The sequence below is a fragment of the Gossypium raimondii genome, chromosome 6 (assembly GCF_025698545.1).
Source record: "Gossypium raimondii isolate GPD5lz chromosome 6, ASM2569854v1, whole genome shotgun sequence".
Classification (NCBI taxonomy): Eukaryota; Viridiplantae; Streptophyta; class Magnoliopsida; order Malvales; family Malvaceae; genus Gossypium; species Gossypium raimondii.
In genome coordinates this window covers 3,918,420-3,945,864 of record NC_068570.1, presented here as the reverse complement: position 1 = coordinate 3,945,864, position 27,445 = coordinate 3,918,420, and the positions used below count along the sequence as shown (strand labels likewise).

The following is a 27,445-nucleotide window of genomic DNA, read 5'->3' as shown; positions in this document are numbered from 1 at the left end:
ATGCTAAGGTATGGAGTAGACGAATCAGGCGTCGGTGAAAATGTCTTCCTTTTTCCAAGACTCAGTTTTATTAGGACTATGCGCCGTGCTCTATTTGTTGTTTTAAATGGGCACGAGGCTCCTAGCAACTTTAGAGAAATAGAACTCAAGTTCTGTCTTGCCTTACCCCCAATAGTTGCTTCTAGTTTTTTGTTCCAAAAAGAAAATAAAATATCCTGATCTAAACAAAGGCTTCAATTCCTACTTAGGAAGTTGGTAGACTATGACAATGTTTCTGCTTAAAATATCAGAGCGAGGTCATTACCTATAGGCAAGTGAAGATTTAGTAAAATGATGTCCTTTTGTCGGTGATGGATACCACACCTAAAAATGCCAATATTGATAAGGACTATGATAACCTTGAACAATACGTAAACAAAGTAAAGCAAAATAGAATGGTTTTGGCTTTGAAGGCTGGCTTTCCATTTGAGGATTGCCAATGCTGCTGCTGCAGAATCAGAAGCAACATTAAGAGAAGAACATAGTAAAGTAACACACAAGAGTAAGGGAGCAAGCAAGGTTAAACTCTTCATGATTAACAAATGCTCTGCATACAAGTAACAGCCATGATATGAAGGTTATATATAGGTTAATTGCAGTAGCCTGTACGATCAAACAAAGTTTTAAGTCTTTCAACCCTCAAATAAAAATCTATTAAGTCTTTCACCCATTTTTCACTCCATAGTTTTATGACTTTGTATTATAATAATTTATGTTGGCCGATTTAGTGTCAAGAAGACAACTGTCATATAAGACTACAAAATGGAGATGTGGAAACTGGATTCAGTGTAGTAATATAAATATATCCCTCTAAGTCTTCGCATTCTATTAGTTTATGTTATTCCGTTAATTTCGTTGGCAATTTTTTTACTGTACTTATGATAGACTCCCTCTTGACTTGGACATGCACACAGGCAATAAGCTTTTATCTCCCTATGTATAGGTTAATTGCAGCGCCTGTACGATCAAAATAACTATTAAAAGTCTCTCACCCATGTTTCACTCCAAAGTTGAAGTCTTTGTACTATAGTAATTTATGTTAGCCCCATTCAAGGTCAAAAGATATTTTCCACTTTCAGCCTTAACGTGTGATGTACTGTCCCTTCTGATTCACACAGGCTAAAAGCGTCTCTCTTTCTGTTTTGGGTCCAAAGCAATCGCATTTCTGACAAAGCTTTCTGCTATTACAGAGTTAAAATTATCACATGAGACTTGAAACAGAAGATCTCGAAAAATGAATACAATGTAGTAACATAAGTCTCCCCCATTTCTCAAACCAGTGTCGACTTGTATCCAAGTCTTTGTTAATGGTCGTTGGTATCTTTTATAGTTGGCTTATCATAGACTCTCCATCTTTATTTTGGGCATTCACACAGGCAATACGCTTTTCTCTTTTGTCTCCTTTGGGTCCCAAGCAATAGCATTTCAGAGTTTATACCAGCCCTCCTGTAATTTAAATGAGTATAAAATATCATACGAGGCTCGAAGTGGGAGATGTGTACAAATGAATATTTCACTGTTCTAACTATAACTGAAACAAAAATTGATAATGTTTCAATGAATTCAGGGTTCCAAAACAAGAACTAAGATACCAGAACTAAAAAAGAAAATTTCTAAGAGGACAAATGAACATATTGCGAGCAGAAAACGAAAGAACTCAAAACTTGACCACGCATTAAAAAAAAAAAGGAGCACATTCAAGACGGGAAGTCGGAAGAGAAGTGAAGTGATGTGGTTAAAAACAACACTGACCCAAAGATTGAAAGATGATAGCGTATCCAAAATCAAGCCAAAGTTTGACAAACAACTAAACAATGTAAGACTGATGATTTCTTGATCATCTCTAACGATCCTTGTAAAGCCGTTTCTTCAACTCTGTATTTTTATTTAAGTAGTAATGCAGTAAAAAATACATGTAAGCTCCATTTATTTGATATCAATCCATCTACATTTTGTCAATGAAGATTATACCTAAATCATTTATAGTTTTTCTTTTCCTCTTTTTGGTAAATGAAACAAATCATTAGTTTTTAAGTGTTGTGAAAATTCTAGGGTGAGTATCACTTAAAAAAGCTTAGGATTGAATATAGTAACAAATCAATGTTGGCGAGTTCATTAGTTGATTGATTTAAGAAAGGATTGTTACAAAAATTTCATCTAATTTATATTAGGGCCTAAGTGTTCAAGCTTGGGCAAAGACAAGAATGGAACTGTAGCTTCTAGAACATAGCTACTAAAGGTTAATCTTGAAATGCAGTTCGGCCTCATGAATGGGTGTTGTACAGCCCAAATTTACCCGGCCCATACCAGCAAAACAAAAATAGCCCATTTACAAATACAACCCAACAAATTCATCAAACCCTATACCAGTAGACCCAAAATTAAATAGACCTAACCCAAAGCCCAACCAGACCCAATGACTTAACCCTAGCCCAAAAAAGAAAAACAAATCTAAAACAAGTCAAACCTTAGGTGCGCCGCACTTAGGGGTCCCTCGCCTCTGCCACTGCCCTAGCCTCTGCCATGCCAGCACCGCCACCGTCACGTCGCCGCCCTCCCACTTGCGTCGCCAGACCTGCAAACAAACAAGAGAAATAGCAGAAACAAACAGTAGCAAAAGGGGGCTATAAAAGCCGAAGGAAAATGTAACCTAGGGGGTCTTTTTCTTCTTTTTTGGCTTTTTCTTTTGGTTTTTTTCTTTTCATCTTTCTTTCTTGTAACAGACGGACACCAATCAAAAAAATAAAAAGCAAAAGTTTGAAGAGATCCAAAGAAATAAGGTGTTAAGATATTTGTTTTCGTTTTTATTTTTTATTTTTATTATTTGTTTAAATAAATATGCATCAGTATTATTAATATCTTTTGTATATTCTCCTCAATGATTTTTGCACACAAAGCAAATTGAAAGCAAATATTAGTTTACTGATTATCTAATGTCTTGTAATACCCCCTACCTGTATTCGTCGCCAAAATGGGGTATGAGGCATTACCAGATTTTACCGTATAAATTTTTCACAAAATCTCTAAATTTTTTTTACCTCAATATAACCCCTTTAAAAGTTTATAACCTTCCCTGCAATTTTAAACCGAGACTAATCCAACACAACAACATATTTTCAAGATAGATTTAACACATTCATAAGATAACCTCATCACATTCCAAAACCAAATTTTGTTAGCCATACCAACGGCTAACTATACATTCATTTCACATTAACATTTACTTTACTAGCTTATACATGCTATTGATTTCCAAAATAAAGTTTCTTTATATATACCGAGATCTTGAGGTTGATAGTGTGATGCGTCTCCGACCAAATCCGACCTTCGAGCTCCTAACACTGCAAAACAGGGGAAAAGGAAACAGGGTAAGCACTTTGTGCTTAGTAAGTTCATGCAACAAGAATTATACTTACCATATTTATACATCCATCATTTAATAACACAGGCACACATCCAATTCACATAAACATATACCTATCACATACAAACTCAACTTTTGCATTAGTTAAGTAACGTCATATAAATTTATTACAAAGATAAATGATTGATGAGCTCATCAATTCCATCTTTTCCATTCCCTTGTTATTTTTCCATATTTATCTTGTTGAACTACTTGAAATTTTGATGGATTTTCAGAGGTACACCTAAGTGTACAAATCCGGGTCCGTCAATTCATACTTATGTGCGCACATTTCCATTTCAGAGAGCACACTCCCGCGAACCTCATCCTTACAAATGGATTACCACCCGAGCTAAATCCTCAGAATATAAACTCATAGAGTATTGTCGGGATTACTAGTCAAGGCTAAATCCCCTGCAACGACAATTACTCAAATGAGCTTGGATCTGAATTACCAGTCCAGGCTAAATTCTGACCCTAATTCGGATTACTCGTCCGGGCTAAATCCATTTTCCACATATTCTTCGGGAGGGCTATATCAGGATAGGATCACCCGTCCGGGCTAGATCCTTTTAACCGTCAATTCCTTTTCAGAGATCCATCGAATTTTCCTTTTATTCAACCGGGATTTATTTTCTCTTTTCATCAAGAATAGCAATACTTCATCAATTATCATACAATAAACATCCAAATCATATTCACATCAATAACAAGCATTTCAAGCATTTAAGAATATAATTCAAGTTACACGAACTTACCTCGATACTTATTCGTAAACAAAAATCTACTAATCCCGAACTTTTTCTTTTCCTCGATCTAGCTTCGTATTTGAATTTTTTGGATCTAAATAAATAAATTTAATCATTAATGTAATACATTTCATGTTTATATGTAACATTCTCTATAATTCCATTATTATTTATAGTGCATACAAAGCTGTCTCACTAAGTCATAGTCACTAAATTATTTATATCTTGAGCTACGGAACTCTAAATTAAGATCTGCTAATTTTTCCCAAAACTAAACTCACATAACTTTTTACCATAAAATTTTCAAAATTTTTGGTTTAGTAAGTACAGTTTATTCTTTAAAGTTTCCCCTGTTTCACTGTTCGAGAATTCCGACCCCTATACACTAAAAATTAATTATCTCATTGTACAGAATTTGGATGATGTTTCCATTTGTTTCTTCTGAAAATAGACTCATTGAGGATTCTAATCATATAAATTATAACTCATAATCATTTTTTTAAAATTTTTAATGATTTTCCAAAGTCAGAACAAGGGAACCCGAATTCATTCTGACATTGTCTCACAAAATCTATTATATCTCGTGGTTTACAATTCCATTGCTTACACTGTTTCTTTTATAAGAAACTAGACTCAATAAGCTTTAATTTCATATTTTATTCATCCTCTAATTTGATCTTTACGATTTTTGGTGATTACTATTGCTGCTGTCCAAAACTGTTTTAGTGCACAATGTCAATTACCATTTTTCCCCTAAGCTTTCAATAAATGATAATTTCATCCCTACTCAATTAACCTCTCAATTGAGCTGATTTTTCTCAATCAACACTTTATTCTATCACTTTAAACTACTTTATAACCTTTGTAAATCAGAATTTTAGCACTAGACTTTAGTTCCAAAATTTTTCACAATTAAGTCCTACAAATCAATTTCTATTGAAATTACCTAATAAAATCATCTCATAAACAAATTAAAGCTTCAATTTCATGCTATTTCATCATAAACTTCCAGCACATATTCATATCAACTTTCAGCACATATTCATATCAACTTTCACTTTCATTCATAAAATCAAAAACTAATGAATTTAGAATAGGACCTAGTTGTAAAAGTCTTAGAAACACAAAAATTACAAGAAAAAGGCAAGGATTAACTCACTTGGTGCAAAAATTATGAAAAACCAGCTTGAAGAAACCCTTAGGACATTTTTGGCTAATGAGAATGCAGAAAATATGAAGAAAATTCTAGATATTCCAATTTGGTCCCATTTTTATGTTAGTAAAATTTGTTAATTTCCCATTTTACCCTTATTTCACCAATTCTCCTGATTTTTCTCAGCTTATGCCGCCCAAAATATCTCCTTTTGGGCTTATTTGCAATTTATGTCCCTCCTCATTTAACAACTGAGCTATTTAATCATTCTAGTAACTTTTACACCTTTTTCAATTTAGTCCTTTTCACTTAATTGACTACCCAAACATTAAAATTTTCTAACGAAATTTTAATACCATATTACTAACATTTCATAAATATTTATAAAAATATTTTTGACTCATTTTACGAGATTGAGGTCTCGATACTTTATTTATACCCAATTTCTTCAATAATTTTTTTCTAACTAACTACTAAATCGGTAAAATTTTTCTATCGATATTTTCATACAATTTTCCTATCATATCAATATTCATGCAAAACTATTAAAATAAATTTCTCTTTAAATCGGATTTGGGGTTACAAAACCACTATTTCGATAACTTTGAATTTGAGCCATTACATGTCTAACTAATATTAAGTGACATTGTGTGGTAGGATCATAATGCAGAAAGATAGCTTATATTAGTAGATAATCTAAACATATCCTTAGTCTAATTGGAATTGAGCAAATCAATTAAAAGAATAATATAACATTTATCAAGTTCAATTGAGGAGATACATTATTTTAGAGATCGAAGTGAATTAAATCCTAAAAGATAGATACATGGATGTGACTGATTGGATTGACAATACATCAGATATGACCCAAGTAAAATAAATCCTAGATCCATTTATGAATCTATTTACTTGTGACTTCCATAATGTGGCATACCTCAATCTTGAGTGGAAACTATGTATGCATGACTCGTATAAATTTATGTAAGTGAAAGTTTGAGCTCAAATGGGTAAGGAACTGAAAGTTGGTGCGTCGGGTATACAACTTCTGCAGTATGTAGCATCATTTCACAACAGTGAAATTTATAGCCCAATTAAAGGATAAATGATATTCTCTCATCGACATTACATGATAGATAAAAAGTAGTGTGGTCATGAATCATTTGTATTTGTGATAAATGATTTAATTACTATTTGTTAGTAATTGACTTTTCATAAAAGAAGATGTAATACTTACCGTGACATAAAATATGATCATATTGGGAGAATTGATTTATCCCAAAGAGATTGAGAATATTCTATAAGTTTAACTCAATAAGGTCATTGGACAAGCACTCAATGAGTGACTTTCATAATGGTATATAATACGGGAGAGCTTAATCATGATACTTTAGTGGAATGACTTTTTCACTGAATAATGTCATAGTTAATAGGTGAAAAATTGGAATTTAATTACAAATTATTTGAGCCTAATTATATATGTTCAATCAGTCCCTCCCTATCTCTAGATAACCAGAAACGAATTGCATGCAAAACCAATAATGTGAAATGAATGAAAATGATGAAGTAAGAAAAATAGATCGCATGTATCACTATCCGCAATGAATGCGTTTTCTTGCTAAGTACAAAAATGATATAGGAATTAATTTGATTTCTTTGAATTATTATTTATTTAATTACAAATAAATTATTAGAGTTTGAAGTATGAATTAAATTAATTAGTCACCGTAGATTTGTTGAATAGAGCAATTAAATATAGTTTCTCATAAATTCTGATATGATAAAGTTGAAATGACTTCTGTGGAATTAGAATTAGGTTTAGAAAATAATTTAATTAAAAAATTAATTAATTAATATTTTAAAAATTAGACTTTGGGTTGGATAAATTATAAATGTTGGATTAAAGTGTAAGAAACACATAAAATTAGACCCAATATAAAAAAAAAAAACCAACTTGGCCTTATACCAAGTAAGTGGCGGCAAACCCTAGTGTTTTACTAAGGTTGCCGCCACCCTCAACACTATAGTTATTTTTATTAAAACATTATTTTTTAAATAGATATTATTCAAATAGAAATTTTATACATTTTCTTTATAAATAAGAACTACTAGTTATACAATTTATACACACTAGGGGTGAGCATTCGATCAAATTGAATCGAATCGAATCGAAAATTTTCGTGTTAATCGAGTTTTCGAATCTCATTTTATCATCCTAACTTTATTTGAAGTTTTCTCGAATCGAGTCGAGTGAGATGGAATTCGAATCGAATCGAATCGAATATATTTGTTCGAGTTAAATTTTAAAAAATAATTTTGGGTCCTTGTAACCATTGTCACCCATCGTAATAAAATTTGTCCACCTTAATCAAATTTTTTATTAACTTTCATCACCTCATAATTTATTTATTAATTTTTATATACTGGTTAGCTTATTTGTTTGCTTAGTTGTTTCAATTATCTTCGGATTCTTGTCACTATGTATTTTGGAATTAAAATATATTAAATATAAAAATATGATTTTTAATAAAATTTATTTTAAAATAAAATTTGAAATTGATACCAATATAAAATTTTAACACGAATATTTTATGGCATAATTAAGAATTCAATTTTAATATAAATATTCAATATGACTAAACAATTCAATAATATAAATAATATAAAATGTGAAATTTAATTTAATAATATAAATAGTATATATAAATAAAATTATTACTATTTATGTTTAGTGATTTTTTGGATAATTTTGATTTTTATTTGAGAGTAAAGGGTGAGAAGTAAAAGTTTAGGGGAAAATAAAAGTTTTGGGGAATAAAAGTTTGAGGGAAAGTAAATAGGAGAGTAAAATTTTGGAGGAAAATATTAAAAAAATTGGAGGGGAGGGTTTGGGGTAGATGGGAGGTGGGATGGGAAGAGAATAAAAGTTTTAGAGGAAAAGTGGGAGGAGTAAAATTTTGGGGAAAATAAAAGTTTTGAGGGTTTTGAGAGTAAAATTTTGAAAAAAATGAATGGAAGAGTAAAATTTTGGTGGGAAATAGATTTTGGGTAGATTGGGGATTGGGAGGAGGGAGTAAAAGTTTTGGGGAAAAGTGGGAAGGAGTAAAAGTTTTGAGGAAAAGTAAAAAGTTTGGGAGTTTAGGTAAAACTGTAAAATATTATAGTTTGATATTCAATTATTCAATTATTCGAGTTATTCAATTTGAAAACTCAACTCGATTCGAACTCGAAATTGAAAAAAATTGAGTTGATTCAATAACTCGATTAACTCGAATAACTCGATTCGTTTAACTCGAAATTCGAATTTTTTTCGATTTTTTCGAGTCGAATCGAATTTTGCTCACCCCTAATACACACATCATATAATTTGGTTATTCTGTAAAAAAATAGGAAAAAATTATTTAACAAGAATAAATTCTATTTTTTAGGAAAAATGTATTGTTACTAGTGACAGAGAGAAATTAACTTACATACTGAAAGTTAATTAAAAGTTTTCATTTAGAGATCTGATTTGTGTTGCTGAAGCCTACACTCGAGGCAATTCATGATTCAAGGATAGTGAAGAAGGTAGTTCGGTTAAAAGTCAGGATCGACTGAATCGTCTTGTACAAAGCACATGTACTATTTCGGTCAATAAATTTATTATTATAAATAACAAAATGGCTCAATTTAAAAAAAAAATTTAAACTTTTATTGTATCTAAAATAACCATTTTCTTAATCAATTTTTCTAACAGAATTTGTTATGAAGAACTTAGTTGTTGGATTGCGTAAGCTATCCTTTAATATGTTTTTTTTTGAGCATGTCTATCCTTTAATATGTTAAAGGAAAATATAAGAGAGCTTTATTCAAACCTAAGAATGTACTTTTTGTTAGAAATTGTGCCCTTAGCCCAATTATTTCACCGCAATTTACTTGTAATATTTTTAATTATTTTGAACTAATAAAATTTTCACATGACTATTTAATATTTTTGTATTTTATTCTCAATAATTTTGCATGAAAAATAAGATGAAGAAACAAATATTTGATCACCGATTATCTAATATTTAATTAATATTAATATGCATTACAAGAATTGATTATAATGCAAAAGAAACCTATATTATTAGTTCATTTAAATGATGCGTAGTCATCAGAAAGAGAAAATGACTCATGTTTGGATTATTATGTCCTCTATAATTCTAATTGGAGACATAACTTCTCTTGACTATCAGAACTAGATTGACAGAGTAGGTTCTATATCTGAACTATGCATACTTGAAGCTAATTATTACACCTCCATTCCATTCAACCAAACACAAGAATACTATTACGCCTCTATTCCATTACGCATCTATTCCATTACAGCGAACCAAACGTGCCCCTAGTGTTTTACTAAGGTTGTCGCCACCCCCATACTATAGTTATTTTTATTAAAAGATTATTATTTAATTAGATATTATTCAAATAGAAATTTTATACATTTTCTTTATAAATAAGAAATGCTAGTTATACAATTTATACACACATCATATAATTTGATTATTCTGCGAGAAAATAGTAAAAAAATATTTAACAGGAATAAATTCTATTTTCTAGGAAAAATGTATTGTTACTAGTGAAAGAGAGAAATAAACTTACCTACTGAAGGTTAATTAAAAGTTTTCATTTAGAGATTTGATTTGTGTTGCTCAAGCCTACGCTCGAGGCAATTCATAATTTAAGGATAGTGAAGAAGGTAGTTCGGTTAAAAGTCAGGATCGACTTAATCGCCTCGTACAAAGTACATGTACTACTTCGGTCAATAAATTTATTGTCATAAATAACAAAATGGCTCAATTTTCTTAATCAATTTTTCCAACAGAATTTGTTATGAAAAACTTAGTTGTTGGATTGCATAAGCTATCCTTTAATATGTTAAAGGAAAATATAAGGGAGCTTTATTCCAACCTAAGAATGTACTTTTTGTTAGAAATTGTGCCCTTAGCCCAATTATTTCACCGCAATTTACTTGTAATATTTTTAATTATTTTGAACTAATAAACTTTTAACATGACTATTTAATATTTTTTTGTATTTTATTCTCAACAGTTTTTGCATGAAAAATAAGATGAAGAAACAAATATTAAATCACCGATTATCTAAGATTTAATTAATATTAATTTGCATTACAGAATTGATTATAATGCAAGAGAAACTTATATTATTAGTTCATTTAAATGATGCATAGTCATCGAAAGAGGAAATGACTCATGTTAGGATTATTATGTCCTCTATAATTCTAATTGGGGACATAACTTCTCTTGACTATTATAAATAAAGACATAGATGAGATTGCATAGATTACAATACATTAAACAGACCCTAATTAAAATATTTTTAAATCCATTTATGGATTAATTCAGTTAGACATTTATAATGAAATTTACCTAAATTTTGGATAAGAAATTAATAATGTTGAATAAAATAAGAAGTTTGACAGAGTAGGTCCTATATCTGAACTATGCATACTTGAAGCTAATTGTGGTTGTGTTTGATTTTGTTCTTAAACCTTATTACTTTATTGGATGTTTATGCACTTTGCTGGATTGATTTAAAGAAGATCATATGGTGAGAAGAAGTCTCTTTGACATCTTTGTCAAAAAAGGGAGATTATGACAACAGTAAATTGTAACGATTCTTAATTTTATCGACATCGATAAATTCAATTTTAGGGTTAAATTTCTTAAAACAAGTCACTAGAAATTGGTATAGTCCATTTAGGTGTGAATCGTTTAGCGGAAGTAACTTGGGTCAATTGATAATTATAGTACATGGACTAAACTGAAAAGTGGTTTTAATTGGGGAATTAAAAATATATATTTAAGGGGCTTGAGTATAATTATGTCGAGGACTTTAGTAGTAATAAAATCATTGTTAATTCATGTTAATATTTAAGTAAAAGCCATATCAATCGTTTTCCACAAACTAATATTATGGGTCGATTAACCCATGGATTAGTGAAATAATTATGTCAAGCGTTATGCTAATTATGCATATAAATATGAAAGTAGTCGGATGAAAGAGAAAATTCAGTTCTCTTCTTCCTTAATCGGCTAAGACAAACAAACAAAAGAAAGAATTCTTCATCAAGCCACCATTGCTGCACCTTGCATCAAGCATTAGCGAGTTGTTTTCTTTGAATTTCAATAGGATTTTTGTTAATAGCGAACCCATTAGTTAATCTAGTGAATTAGTGAGCTTTGATATGGTTTTCCGTTGATGGAAAAACTTGAGAATATTTGAGGTTAAAGATTTAATTTCATGCATGTTGATATAAATTAAGATCATAGTAGAATATGTTAAAATTTTAGTAAAAGTGTTAAATTAAGCTTGAATCAAACTTAGAAAATTGATAATTTATGTGTTATTAATGACTTAATTGTAAGGGATGAAAACTTGAGGTTTGATAATAAAAATGGTTGTAGGAAGTTCTTGTACTATATTTGTTAGTCATATTTAAATTTGATTCGTGAATTGTGAGGTACGAGTGTTTCAATATAAGGGCTTGTATCATCATGCTTTTATGTCCGAATTGTATAATGGATTAATTTCCGTATTCGATTTTTTTCGTACATAGCTAAAGACGACACGGGACATCGAAGGCAAAGGAAAGCCAATGGCATTGACAAATAGATAATCTAATTTGTACTCTCATAATTTGAGTTCATTAAATAGTTATATGAATATGTTCAACTCGTAAAATATTCAAAATGGTAAACTATCAATGAGATTGTATTTTAAAGGTACGTATATGCCAAACTATGTGTTTTATGATCATTTGGTAAATTGATTATATATGTATATGCTTTCTTGATGATATGTCTTTAATTATGAAATTTCTCTATTAACGTTGTTGGATAGAGTCACGGGTATAGTTGGCATGTCATAGGGTCTATTGCTATAATTCTCTAATTTCTTGAGGGTCGAGAACAAATTGTCATCGTCAGCTCAAATTTCTTTGAGAGTATGAGCGTATTCTGGTGTGATTGGTAGAATTGGTGAATTTATGTATGGTCAGCACTTCGGTGCATATACTGGTGTGTTGGTGGATTTATCCGAATATCCGTTTTTGAGTTCGATTATGTTAATAGAGGCTAAAATGTGAAATTATTTGTTAAACATTTGTATAGTAAAATTTGATAATAATGGAAATATGATATATGAAATTGATATGGTAAAAATAAATGCAAATACCTTGAAGATAATGTGATTTGTAAGCAAGTATGAACATGTTGGAATGATAAATGATTATGAATCTTCTAAAGGAATAGTGGTTTATAGGTATATGCATATTAATGTTGATATTGAAATGGCTAATGAATAATATATTTAATCTTTTTACTTATTTGTTTATTCAATGTTATTACGTTTATAATTGAATTCAAATCATATTAGTATAATTGAGTATATATTATTTAGCGTACGGTTATATTTGTTTTTGTGCGCAGATCTCAGACAGAGGCTTTAGTAAATTCGAGATTAAGCATTCATTTTCTTCAGCTCAACTCAAATCATTTCGTTGCAATTTTGTATATATATAAATGTTTTGAGTCTTATAGCATGTAACTAGGTTGATGGGCTTGTAACTTAAAAAAGTTCAGTATTTTAATAGTTTAGCTTATAATGTTAACATGGTTGAATTTTACTTTTTTGGATTATTAACTATATATGCTTGATTATATAGGCTTGAATGTGCAAATTAGTTTATTAAGTATTGATGTGTTGGAAGCTATGATTAATCTACTAACCCTTCAGTCTAATAAAATCATACTTATATCTCTTAATAGGTGATAAAATAAAACCTAATAATTTTACAAAGTCAATTCACTAATCAATTTTCTTTCAACTAATTCCATCAAATTGTAGCAATCTAATAAATATTTCTTTAAACAATCAAAACAGGGAATTTATGGCTAGAACTTCAATTTCCATCCTCCTTCATTTTCCCCAATTTTTGTTCTCTTATGTTTTTTCTCTCATCTTTCTTTTTAATCCACCTATTGCAATTTTTTTTCATAGTAGGCTTTAGTAAAATAAAATAAAATCCTAAAAAGATAATTAGATTTTATTTTGGGTTGGGTATTACAATTGAAGAAAGCGAGGTAGGTTTTCAAAGAACATACTCTTCCATCCTTTGAGTTCTACATTTAAGTTAATTCAAGGTAGGATTAATGGAGGCTGGTCAAGTAGATTCAATTAAAAGAAAATCACTTCATGAAATACAAGTGATAGTTGATATAGGTATGGCCCTTTAGAGAAAGAATGGGGAAGACATTAAAATTTGAGAGCATTAATAAATGGATTAGCGAATCCTTTAATTGATGTAGGACTAATATGAGACAATACGACTTGGATTAATAGCAATAGGGAGGGTGTTGAAAGCTTCGAAAGGCTTAGCTCTTTGAAGGACCCAATCAATATTAGAGGATGAAACCTTTGAAAAGATGATACTAGAATACAATTTATGATAAACTGTCACAGACAAATATCGGAAACAACTCTTGTTGCGCTACCAACAAGCTAGTAGCAATTCTCAAGGAAAAAGGTAATTGAGGGTACAAAAATGCTAATCCATTAACCCATTATAACTACACAACAGCTAAAGAAACAACATTAGAGCAAATACCAAACGTTTCTAAGGTGGTATCTTAGATGAAGATCAAAGAGTCCTAGATGGGACTAGATGTGGTCGAACACCAGCTGAGAAACAGTGTGCATGGTTGGCCTAGATTTTGGATTGATATTTAAACATGAAACAGCCAGCTTCAGGATGAATATGAGTTTGTTCACAACTTCTGGTGGTGGAGGCGAAAGACTTTGATCTAACACATTGTTTAGTGGAATGCTTTCTGCTGTTAAAATTGATAGATTAGAGAGAAATTCACCCGGATATGCCCCAACTATCAATTCCAATGCCAGCACTCCAAAGCTAAACACATCACATTTTCAGTAACTTGCATGGTGTAGGAAAGCTCTGCAAAGAAAAAGAAATAATAGTTGATAACAAATATTATCCTCTATGCTATGTCATCTATGGAAGTAAAATGAAAAATCACCTGGTGCTATGTATCCGTATGTTCCAGCAATATTACTCCAATTGGATGAGTCTGGATTGAGAAGCTTAGCAGTGCCAAAGTCTGAAAGGTGAGCTTCATACTCCAAATCAAGCAAAATGTTGTTGCTTGTTATATCTCGATGAACAATGGGCGGTGAACAGTCATGGTGCAAATAGGAGAGGGCATTAACAACACCTTTGACAATGTTCACCCTCTTGTTCCAGTCCAATTTCTTAGATTCTTCATTCTTACTGAGAACTGAAGCCAAGCTACCCCTTTCAAGGTACTTGTATACTAAGAAGGAATGACCTGCAGAGGAACAAAAACCGTAGAACTTCACGATATTTCTGTGTCTTGTTTCTATTAATGCCCTTACCTCATTTAGGAACTGTCTTTGATCTGCCATTTCACCTGGATGCAACGGATGGAATTTCTTCACAGCTACAACATCTCCTGATGACAGCTCTGCTTTGTATACGTTTTCATATCCTCCCTTCCCAATGCAATATTGAGCATCAAAATCTTTGGTGGCTCTAATGATCTCTTTATACAATATTCTTCCATTAAAGGGAGTTACAGAGAAAAATATTTCATCACTTGCATTGCTTTGTCTTTCTTCATCTGTATCTTTCTTCCTCTTGAAGGCAAACAACAAAGCAATTGATGAATTCAAGAGACAAGAAACCGATAAAAGAGAGAACATAACTACTAAAACGGTTTTGTTGTTGTTGTGACCCTTCTTAGAAAAAGGTGTGCAAGGCGGTAATCCTCTAGCATTGCCACATAATCCTTTGTTCCATCCCAATTCTTGTGCTGAAGCATTTAGAATGCTTGGCAGTTGGGAATGGGACCCTGGAGTTCATTATATGAAATGTCAACAGTGTACAAGCCTCGGAGCTTCTCCAAAGAGGCTGGTATTTCACCAGAGAGATTATTGTGAGAAAGGTTTAGTGTCTCCAAGCTCTGCAAACTTTGAAATTCCCCTGGAATCTCCCCTGAAAGCATGTTGTGACTCAAATCTAGTTGAACCAGCCTAGTTAACTTGCCTACTTGAATTGGAATTCTTTGGCTAAACTGATTGATGCTCAAATTCAAGTAGAATGACATGAACAGATTCCCTATAGTTTCAGGGATGGACTTGCTCAATTGGTTTGCAGACAAATCTAGATACAAAAGCTTGGACATAAGTCCTAGTTCCAAGGGTACACTACCAGAAAGTTGATTCCCATTCAAACGAAGATCAAGCAAAGAAGTCAACTTTGCAATTTCCTTTGGAATCTCCCCGACTAAATGGTTTGACGAGAGATCAAGCCTTTGTATCTGACGTGAGTTTCCAATCTCAGCTGGTATTTTACCACTGAGATTGTTCCTTGCAATAGATAGGCTCCATAGGCTTGCACAACCCCCAATTGGAAGACACTTCACCATAAAATTCATTGTCACTTAATTCACTGAATTTTAGATTCGGGTAAACGCCTAAATCTTCAGATAGATTTCCTTTGAGTCGATTTCTTTCAAGGTAGACTCTCTTCAATCTAGTGCAATTTTTCAACCCTTGAGGGATTGGTCCGGTAAGCTGGTTGTCATTTGCTGTGAAGTATTCAAGTGATCCACCACGGTAAATTCCTTGCGGCAAATTTCCTGTCAGATTGTTGTGGTCTAGTTCTAACATGCTCAACTTCATCAAGTTTCCAATTTCATTAGGAATGGAGCCTGAGAGCAGGTTGTCTCGGAGGAACAGAATTTCCAAGTTGCTCAGATTTCCAAGTGAAGCAGGAATAGAGCCATTGAGTTGGTTTTCACTCAACTCCAGGTCAACAAGAGAATTCAAGTTTCCTATCTCCACAGGAATTGGACCAGAGAGTTGATTCCCATAAAGGCGGGCAAGTGTAAGATGTCTCAAGTCACCAAATGAGGTTGGGATCAAGCCAGATAGATTGTTGTGATAAAGGCTTATTTCAGAAAGCGATTCCATATTCCCTAACTCAGAGGGGATGGGACCTGAAAGACTATTGCTAAACATATGAAGGACCGTCAGTTTTTTCAAGTTTCCAAATGTGGAAGGGATGGGACCAGTTTGACGGTTGGTGTCCAAGTCAACTTCAACCAAATTCCTTAGGTTTCCCAATTCTGGAGGAATGGGACCAGAAAGGGAATTATTATAGAGAAGCAAGGAAACAAGTCGACTTAGTTTACCGAGAGAAGCAGGAATGCAACCATTTAGCTTGTTGCTACACTAGGCAAGGCCAGTGAGAAATTTGAGCTGACCAATTTCTCGAGGAATTGAGCCGTTCAACTGATTTCCAGCAAGGTGGAGGGTCTGAAGATGTACAAGGTGGCTAATTTCAGGTGGGATTTTCCCAGAGAACTGGTTAAAGGATAAATCGAGGTAGGTGAGTTTGGAGAGCTGACTGATTTTAGGTGGGATTATGCCATAAAGTTCATTGGTGCTAAGGTCCAACTCTGCAAGATTAGGCAAAGACAAGAATGGAAATAAATGGAGCGTACCTTTTACACCATAGCCAGTGAGGTTAATCTTTGTAACACTGTCAGCATGGTTGCAATGGATTCCAAACCAAGCACAAGGACTTGTTTTGGTATTTGGGTTGTTGGAAGTATTCCAGGAAAGCAAAACAGAATGGTTTTGGCTTTGAAGGCTGGCTTTCCATTTGAGGATTGCCAATGCTTCTGCTGCAGAATCAGAAGCAACATTAAGAGAAGAACATAGTAAAGTAACACACAAGAGTAAGGGAGCAAGCAAGGTTAAACTCTTCATGAGTAACAAATGCTCTGCATGCAAGTAACAGCCATGATATGAAGGTTATATATAGGTTAATTGCAGTAGCCTGTACGATCAAACTAACTTTTAAGTCTTTCAACCCTCTAATAAAAAAACTATTAAGTCTTTCACCCATTTTTCACTCCATAGTTTTATGTCTTTGTATTATAATAATTTATGTTGGCCGATTTAGTGTCAAGAAGACAACTGTCATATAAGACTACAAAATGGAGATGTGGACATTCACACAGGCGATAAGCTTTTATCTCCCTCTATATAGGAACTAACTATTAAAAGTCTCACCCATTTTTCACTCCAAAGTTGAAGTCTTTGTATTATAGTAATTTATGTTAGCCCCATTCAAGGTCAAGAGACCTTTGCCCCTTTCAGTCTTGACGTATGATACACTGTCCCTTTGGATTCACACAGGCTAAAAGCGCATTTCTATTTTGGGTCCAAAGCAATCGCATTTCAGACCAACCTTTCTGCTATTACAGAGTTAAAATTGTCATTTGAGACTTGAAACAGAAGATGTGGAAAAATGAATACAATGCAATAACATAAGTCTCTCACCCATTTCTCAAACCATTGTTGACTTGCATCTAAGTCTTTGTGAATGGTCGTTGGTACTTTTTATACTTGACGTATGATAGACTCTCCCTCTCTATTTGGGCATTCACGCAGGCAATAAGCTTTTCTCTTTTGTCTCTTTTGGGTCCCAAGCTATAGCATTTCAGAGTTTATACCAACTCTTCTCTAACTTAAACAAGTATAAAATATCATACGAGGCTCGAAGTGGGAGATGTGTACAAATGAATATCTCACTGTTCTAACTATAATTGAAACAAAAATTGATTGTGTTTCAATGAATTCAGTGTTCGAAAACAAGAACTAAGATACCAGAACTAAAAATGAAAATTTCTAAGAGGACAAACGGCGAATATATTGCGAGCATAAGTCCTAGTTCCAGGGGTACACTGCCAGAAAGTTTATTCCCATTCAAATAAAGATAAAGCAAAGATGTCAACTTTGAAATTTTCTTTAGAATCTCCCCAACTAAATGATTTGAACAAAGATCAAGCCTGTGTATCTGACGTGAGTTTCCAATCTCAGCTGGTATTGTACCACTGAGATTATTCCTTGCAATAGATAGGCTCTGTAAGCTTCTGCACAATCCCCAATTGGAAGACACTTCACCATAAAGTTCAATGTCACTTAATTCAATGAATCTTAGGTTTGGGTAAACGCCTAAATGTTCAGATATATTTCCTCTGAGTCGGTTTCTTTCAAGGTAGACTCTCTTCAAGCTAGTGGAATTTTTCAACCCTTGAGGGATTGCCCGGTAAGCTGGCTGTCAGCTGCTGTGAAGTATTCAAGTGATCCACCACGGTAAATGCCTTGCGGCAAATTTCCTGTCAGATTGTTGTGGTCCAGTTCTAGCACATACAAGAAGTGAAGTGATGCTGTAAAAAAAAACTCTATCCCAGAGATTGAAACATGATAGTGTATCTAAAATCAAGCGAAAGTTTGGCAAACAACTAACAATGTAAGATTGACGATTCCTTGATCATCTCTAACAATACCTCCTTGTAAAGAAAGCTCATTCACTTTCAACTCTGTATTTTTATTTAAATAGTAATGCACAGACAAATGGTTGTGCATAGGCATTTGAATCTAGATAACTCACTGTCTTTGAGACTGAGACTCCCTTTCCCTTCTCGTTATCGTTATGGTCTCTGCAAAAGAAATCATTTTGGCCTTCTCAAGTAGGCGACCTGAATGTTATTTGAGCGAATTAAAAGAGCTTTGGTGGATTGATTGTTCAATGGAAAGAGAACCAATCAATGCCTTACTTTGCTTCCTGAAGCTCTGTCCGAGCTTAGAAAGATTTTATGTTACACTTGATCCAAAATGCTATTACCTGCCCAACACTGTAAACAACTTCAACACTTGGTGTTAGACACTGTATTTTCTTAACAGATAAACCAAGATCGAAAGCAATTTCTTCTCAGTAGCAATTACTACCCCATTAGCAGCTTTGATTCTAAGAGATGTTTGACCTGATTCGATTGCCGACAAGGCATGCTCAATTTGAACTAGCTTTCCCGATGGACATGATGCAACACTAATGAGGCCTGAACAATCGGTATGACAAGTGAACTCAGTTTTTTAAACACTATTATCATAAGCACCGGCTGCTGTCAAAATTTTGAGAAAGGAATATCACTGCTATCAAAGACGGGAGTTCAACTTCAATGTGCCAACACCTACAAATATAATTATCGCACAAAGCACATGCAAAACAATATATATATATACACACAAAGCTATCAGCTTAAAAAATCACCATTATTATTTACTGAATAAACAAAAAACTTAAAACTTTAAGCTTCACATTTCCACATCTTTTTTAATACTCTAAACAATCATATTAAGTAAATAATAAAGAATCATAAAACTTGGTTTAATCATTTAATCTGATTCAACTTGTTCATATTAATATATCAACTAATTTTTATCTCATTCAAATTAATATACGTATCGACTCTTGATTTAATTGATCCAATCAAATTTTAACAAACTTCTAATATTTAATACGAAATAATATTATTTTATATTCATTAAAAATAATCATAATTAATAAATAATTTTAAAATACAAAGAAATTAACAACTAAAACAAGCAAATTACTATTTAAAACAAAATATATCAACCGTTTGCTAACTTGACAACAAATTTATTTAAGTATATATCTTTTTTTTTGTCATTGACTACTAAACCCAAACCAAATTTAAATAACAAAAAAAAAAAGAAATAACCCGAAGCTAGAAACCCTAAAACTAAAAGCGATTTTGGATCTGGAAAGGCGAAGCTGAGGGTGAACCATGAGCGGCGATACTAGTGATTCCTCCAGTTACTTTGATGGGCGAGAGCCAGATGAACTGATCAGGGCCCTCGTCCAGAAATGGCCGGGTACCGATGGTAAAATTACGGTCGGTTTGCACTTTTTGGATCTGGAAAGCAATGAAGTCTTTATTAAGGCGATGCCACCTGATGCTCCTTTTTGTTCCACTGCCGTTGCCTGTGGCGACCACGTTTACGTTATTGGGGGAATACGCCAAAATGATGCTACTCTTTTTGATAATGATGGTGTAAACGATGTTTTCCAATTAGATTTGAAGGACCTCGAACGTGGGTGGAGAAAAACTACTTCTATGTTGTTCCCTCGGGTTTTGCCCCGGGTTGTTGCTGCTGAAGGAAAGATTTTCGTCTTCGAATATATGGGTTCTGAATCTTTTGGTGAGGTTTACGATATAAGTGGGGATATTTGGGAACCATTGTCGCCCCCTCCGGAAGATATCGATCTATGTGTTCCTGTTCTAGATTCTTCCCGATCTCGGATTTTGGTGCACTGCAATGCCAATGATACTCTTTACGCTTATTACTATGATCGTAAATCATGGGTTTGCCTCGAACAAAAATTTTGTTACTGGTCTGACGCAGCGACAATCGTGGACGATGTGCTGTATACTGCCATTTATAATTATTATGATAAGTTCCGTTCTTTGGAGGCGTATAATTTGCTTGATAAGAAACATTTGCCCGTCAAATGGTCATCAGAATTTTCAGTGGATCCACATGGCACTCTGTATCGTTTGGGCAATGGCAAGTGTATTTTCGTTTGGTTCAACCGTCTCGATAAGAGTTTTGAGTACATAAGATTTCATATTTGGTGCAACGAGCAGGGAGGGATTCATGCAGCTGCAGAGCATCAATCTGCCATCAGTGTTCCATATCCCAAAGATATTTCTGATATAAAGTTGTTCTGAATGAAGGTTAGAGGCCCCTTCATATCACTACTACATCATAATTTTTCATTTGACAATGCTGCTTGCCATTACATTTGGTTTGCTCTAAATGAAGTTTAGTGCCCCCTACACATCACTACCACATCTTAATTATTCCCATCCTTGTAAATTGACGGAGTTTTCGTTTGCCAATACTGCTTGTCATTGCATTTTGTTTGCTCTTGTTGTCACTAAGAAGTTGATAGTGAGCCTGGAACTTCCTGTATAAAACTTGAGTAATGCTAAGGTATGGAGTAGACGAATTAGGCGGCAGATTTGCATTGTGTGAAAATGTCTTCCTTTGGACTTTTTCCAAGACTCAGTTTTATTAGGACTATGCGCCGTGCTCTATTTGTTGTTTTAAATGGGCACGAGGCTCCTAGCAACTTTAGAGAACTAGAACTCAAGTTCTGTCTTGCCTTACCCCCAATAGTTGCTTCTAGTTTTTTGTTCCAAAAAGAAAATAAAATATCCTGATCTAAACAAAGGCTTAAATTCCTACTTAAGAAGTTGGTAGACTATGACAATGTTCCTGCTTAAAATATCAGAGCGAGGTCATTACCTATAGGCAAGGGAAGATTTAGTAAAATGATGTCCTTTTGTCGGTTATGGATGCCACACGTAAAAATGCCAATATTAATAAGGACTATGATAACCTTGAACAATAAGTAAACAAAGTAAAGCTTGACTGCCAGTTAAATAAAATTAGAAAACGAATTTGGGTGGGTTGTGTTGGGCCAAGCATGGCTCCCTATTGGTAATTAGGGTTGGGTCTAGTAGAATGATATTGCCAATATTTTGTGCTGGGTCAGGGGCCTCGCCAAACGTGAAAGGTGTTAGTATCCTGTCTAGGCTGGACTTGTGAGCAGGCCTACCTATGACCAAACTGTTACTTAGGTTGTAACTTCTACTTGACTTCCATCCCCCAATTACTTTTGATAACCTACGTCTCTCCCACTACGCATGATTGGTGTTACTTTCATAGTAGTGCTTTCCTAATAAATTCCCAGCCCGTTTAACATCACTCAAAGAGGCTATACAGTTGTCCCAGAGATGAAGTTTTGGCTCTCAAGAAATTCTGTACGATTGGTACGATCATCATGATTTAACTGGCCTCGGGAACGTACAACCTTCATCACTGCACTTGTTCCTTTTAGTCTTCCTTTCTGTCTTCCTGCAACATCTTATTTTACTGGTTTACAAGGTTTCCTCATCTTACTGAACAGAAATTTTTGCAACATGCATATGATAAGAAGCAAGATGAAAGTGCAGAAAATATAACTATTACTAAGTGAGGATAGATTTATTCAATGAATTTGATTTGAGATAGTGAATGTTATTACTAAGTGAGCTATTAGCTTGTTGAAATCGGTAAGAGAGTGGACAAAATATTACTTAAGAATATAACTCTAATAAATGGGAATTACTTAGTCCTACAACTAGAAAATTTGAAGTAGAGAAAAAGTAATTAGTAGGGGACAAAAATGTTTATTTGGAAATTCTTGTTAAATATTTTGCCATCCTATTTCCGGTTTTGTATACATATGAATCGTATGTTTTCTTGGAAAGTAAGAAGGTTTGGGAGTGATAATTATATCTGTATTGTTTTTTCCTCGTTTCTTTGATTTTGTTCTTGCGTGCTTGACTGATGAAGCTCCAACACGTAAGAAGTCAAAAATGAAAATCGAATGAATTACATATGAAGATGAATGCTGCAGACTGCAGATGTATATCTGAAAAACCATTAATAGATTATGGAGATCGTTTCTCCGATGTGTTTGTTTTGTTGGTAGTTGTGAGTTATAATAATAATAATAATAATAATAATAATAATAATAATCTTACTCATTTTTCATTGCTGTTAAAGGTCATGGAAGCTTTTATTATTGTTAACAATATTGATTTTTAGGGCTCATTTGGTGCCTGTTGATGTGGTCTGGTGATGGATATGTGTGTATATATTTTTAATTATTATTTTTATGGATCAGAATAATTATATTATATATCAATCAAATATACTTTAATTTTGGCTAAAGGGTAAAGAAAAGCGCCCCAAACTTTTTCAAAAAATCAATTAAGCTCCCTGAACTTTTTCGTTTTCACTCAATTGAGCCCTTGAACATCTGAATTATAATCAATCAGTCAAGCCCTTTGACCGTTAAAGTTAACGGTCAATGTTACAAAGCCAAGGGTGCCGGTTTTCTTGAGGCTGTCTTTGGCACGTGGCCATGTGGTGAAAGCATGCATTTTATATATAAAATAAATAGAAAATTTTAAAACAATATTTTACGATTTTCTATGACTTTTTATAAATGTTTGTTGATTTTTTAATGTTTTATACCTTAAATACTAGTTTTTGCCATGTGGTGAAAACAACCAGCAAAAAAATGGCACTTTTGTTTTTGTAACTTTGAGGGATAACTTTAATGATAAAAGGGCTTAATTTATTATAATTCTAATGTGTAGGGGTTCAATTCATTTTTTTTGGAATAGTGTAGGGGACTTTTTTGGTTTTTGTCCCCTAAGCCTGCAATTTTCGCTGCAATGATATAAAATTATATTCCTAATCTCAGATTTTTTTCCCTCCCTTTTAGGCCTCAGCTGGAACGTGTTGGTGCATGGAGTTGAGTCAAGCCCCATGTTAATGGTGAAGAGAGACTTTGAAGATGCCGTCAATTATTTTGGTTAAAACTTTGAAGTTGTTGATGTAATTGGATGCTTTCTTTTTGGATACCAAAATATTGACAATGTTAAAAGTATATAGTATTGTGATTTTGCACTTTATTCAGTTTTCTTAAGGCCGTCTCTCTTGCCCTTCAAATAACACCCATTACGAGTTTTGAATTTTTATAACAGCCCATGGATTCCATGAAATTTGAAAGGGACCCAGATGGTTTTGCCTTCAGTTTTGGTGATGTCTCGTCTTATCACGCTGAAAAATATGGTTCTTACGATGGTTTTAACAAAGGGTTTCAATCATCTCCACAACACGTTTCGATGTGTTTAGATGGTGGTGATGTCTTCAGCTCCACCTTTCTTGGGCTGCAAGGTACTGGATACGAAAAGGGTGATTCATTTGGGTCTTATAGTATTGGTTACAATCAGTCCAATGATTTGTCTTCAGTACCGAGTTGGCATGATAACCAAAGAAACTATCTTTTGGAGCAGAGAATGGAACAGAGTAGGGGATTGGATAATAGGGGGATGTTGCTGCAGGGTGCTTTTACCACTAGGCCCTACATTGGTAACCCTTTTGTTTGTTCCCAGCAATGTGGAATTGATGGTAATGGAGGAAGAGCTGCCATTGATTCATTGAGTTCTCCTGGGTTCTTGCACAGTAAGATTCCTCTTGAGGAGAATGTAATGGAGGATCATAGTGTTATCATTCAAGGAAGAGGTTTGAAATATGATATCGAGAACAAGGGCTTTGATTCGTTCAAATGTTGTAAGAAAAAGACTCTCAAGGAGTTTGGATTGCAAAACCTGCAAGAGAAAAACTCTAAAACTTGATAAAAGACATGGAGAAAATGTGATACTGATGCCAAGTCCATATTCCTCAGTTGAGTTTCAAGGTTGTATATATTACATGGCTAAGGACCAGAAAGGTTGTCGCTTCCAACGAAGGATATTTGATGAAGGAAGCTGCTTGGATGTTCAAATTATATTCAACGAGGTTACTGATAACATTGTTGAACTAATGATGGATCCCTTTGGAAACTACCTTGTCCGAAAGACGGAACATAACTACGAAAAGGGTTTTGTTGTTGTTGTGACCCTTCTTAGAAAAAAGGTGTGCAAGGCGGTAGTCCACTAGCATTGCCACACAATGCTTTGTTCCCTCTCAATTCTTGTACTGAAGCATTTAGAAATGCTTGGCTGTTGGGAATGGGACCCTGGAGCTCATTGTATGAAATGTCAACAGTGTACAAGCCCCGGAGATGCTCAAAAGAGGCTGGGATTTCACCAGAGAGATTGTTGTGAGAAAGGTTTAGCGTCTCCAAGCTCTGCAAACTTTGAAGTTCCCCGGGAATCTCCCCTGAAAGCATGTTGTGACTCAAATCTAGATGAAACAGCCTAGTTAACTTGCCTACTTGAATTGGAATATTTTGGCTAAACTGATTGATGCTCAAATTCAAGTAGAATGACATGGACAGATTCCCTATAGTTTCAGGGAAGGACTTGCTCAATTGGTTTGCAGACAAGTCTAGATACAAAAGCTTGGACATAAGTCCTAGTTCCAGGAGTATTGCACCACTGAGATTGTTCCTTGAAATAGATAGGATCTCTAAACTTTTGCACAACCCCCAATTGGAAGACACTTCACCATAGAATTCCTTCTCACTTAAATCTTCAGATTCGGGTAAACGCTTAAATCTTCAAATATATTTCCTCTGAGTCGGTTTCTTTCAAGGTAGACTCTCTTCAAGCTAGTGCAAATTTTCAACCCTTGAGGGATTGGTCTGGTAAGCTGGTTGTCATTTGCTGTGAAGTATTCAAGTGATCCACCACGGCAAATGCCTTGTGGCAAATTTCCTGTCAGATTGTTGTGGTCTAGTTCTAACACGGTCAACTTTATCAAGTTTCCAATTTCAGTAGGAATGGAACCTGAGACCCGGTTGTCTCGGAGGAACAGAATTTCCAAGTTGCTCAAATTGCCAAGTGAAGCAGGAATAGAGCCATTGAGTTGGTTTTCACTCAACTCCAGGTCAACAAGAGAATTCAAGTTTCCTATCTCCTCAGGAATTGGACCAGAGAGTTGATTTTCATAGAGGTGGGCAAGTGTAAGAAGTCTCAAGCCACCAAATGAGGTTGGGATCAAGCCAGATAGATTGTTGTGATAAAGGCTTATTTCAGAAAGAGATTCCATATTCCCTAACTCAAAGGGGATGGGACCTGAAAGACTATTGTTAAACATCTGAAGCACCGTCAGTTTTTTCAAGTTTCCAAATATGGAAGTGATGGGACCAGTTAGATGGATGGTGTCCAGGTAAACTTCAACTAAATTCCTAAGGTTTCCCAATTCTGGAGGAATGGGACCAGAAAGGGAATTATTATAGAGAAGCAAGGAAACAAGTCGACTTAGTTTACCGAGAGAAGCAGGAATGCAACCATTTAGCTTGTTGCTACACAAGGCAAGGTCAGTGAGAAATTTGAGCTGACCAATTTCTCGAGGAATTGAGCCTTTGTATATATAATCAAATAACTAATAATATCACCCATTACGTGGTTTGCTTTTTTATTTTTAATAATTAATTACTTTTATTTTTAAATTAAATAAAAATTCAAGTTAAATATTAAGTCTTTTTCTTGTTCATCATATTTGTATTTGAAAATTAAATTAAACCTTCATGGTGAATAATATGTTGTTTGATTGGATTCCTTTAAACAAGTTATTCTAATTGAATAAATTTAATTATGTGCATTGTTTTAGTAGGTAAGTTGTTTCCTTTCTTATGTATATAACCACTTTAATTTTTTAAATATTATTTTGTTTTACTTTTAAAAATGTTATTTTATTTTTGTTTAATAAATCATTTTATCAAATTCACGTAGGCATTAAAATGCAAATTTATTTAAATATTTTTATTTTAATATTAGAATGGAGGACTTTCATCAATAAAATTTATAAGTTTGAAGCTTATTTAACTATAAAAATACATCTATCATAAAAGAAAAGATAAGTTTATTTTTATAAAATAGTCATTTTATTGAATTTTAATATTATATTAATTAACTTATTATTGTTAAATATTAAAATAGAATGTAGAAAATATTTTTATTAAATTTTGTCTTCAAGTTATCAAAATTCAAATAATTGAGAAAGAAATGGAATTAATGGGTTATTTTGCAATTATAAATATTATTTATGTTATTACTCTTGTAACTACCTTCAGAGAGAAATTGTTAGCAATATATATTATATTTTTGAACAATTTCATTAGAAGTTTTGATCATATCTGTTATGTTTGACACAATTTTTAAAATTACTTAATAACTTTTTCAATTTATAAATAGAAGGATAATATATTTTAGTGTATTTGAACCGCGTTCTCTCACATTAGCAACAATATTTATACTAATTGAATTAAGACTCAATTGATATATATATATACTAAGTAGATAAAGCTTTTATTTTGCACTTGTTCCTTTTAGTCTTCCTTTCTGTCTTCTTGCAACATCTTGTTTTACTTGTTTACAAGGTTTGATTTAATTAAGTGTTATAAAAATATTATTTGGTCGATTTAAATAAAAAATCTCTAAGATATGTTTTGAAGCCATTCAAATCAATCTCCACGAAACAATAGATCCAATTTGCTTGATTTAAATAAATCTAAACTTTAAAATTTTGTTTCTTCATAATATCAATCTTTAAATACGGACTAATACATGTCCATAA

General features: G+C 33.3%; 3 protein-coding genes across 4 annotated transcripts in view; 1 reads left to right on the top strand and 2 right to left on the bottom strand.

The window, feature by feature from the left end:
* Positions 1-15,124, bottom strand: part of LOC105771670 (MDIS1-interacting receptor like kinase 2) — a 61,084-nt gene extending 45,960 nt beyond the window's left edge. The window contains exons 1-2 of one of the 2 annotated variants that reach the window (XM_052632486.1): positions 14,422-15,124; positions 13,801-14,339 (exon numbers count right to left, since the gene is read on the bottom strand). In XM_052632486.1, the coding sequence (XP_052488446.1) occupies positions 14,269-14,339; positions 14,422-15,124 (774 nt within the window). In that variant the 3' untranslated portion in view covers positions 13,801-14,268. Of the gene's footprint in view, positions 1-13,800; positions 14,340-14,421 lie in introns of those variants that run through there. The other variant, XM_052632485.1, reaches the window with a different exon arrangement.
* Positions 15,125-15,243: 119 nt separating this feature from the next.
* On the bottom strand, positions 15,244-18,868 carry LOC105771667 (MDIS1-interacting receptor like kinase 2-like). Its single transcript, XM_012593078.2, has 7 exons — positions 18,784-18,868; positions 18,526-18,663; positions 18,101-18,391; positions 16,930-17,211; positions 16,690-16,884; positions 15,947-16,551; positions 15,244-15,840 (listed from the first exon to the last, which is right to left on the bottom strand). The coding sequence occupies exons 1-7, from the start codon at positions 18,866-18,868 to the stop codon at positions 15,244-15,246; spliced, it is 2,193 nt and encodes a 730-aa protein (XP_012448532.2).
* A 1,106-nt stretch (positions 18,869-19,974) lies between these two features.
* LOC105772494 (putative F-box/kelch-repeat protein At4g34170) lies at positions 19,975-23,832 on the top strand. The gene is made up of 2 exons (XM_012593764.2): positions 19,975-21,036; positions 23,643-23,832. Exon 1 carries the CDS (start codon positions 20,086-20,088, stop codon positions 21,028-21,030), a length of 945 nt encoding a protein of 314 aa, XP_012449218.1. The 5' UTR covers positions 19,975-20,085; the 3' UTR covers positions 21,031-21,036; positions 23,643-23,832.
* The last annotated feature ends 3,613 nt before the right edge of the window (positions 23,833-27,445 follow it).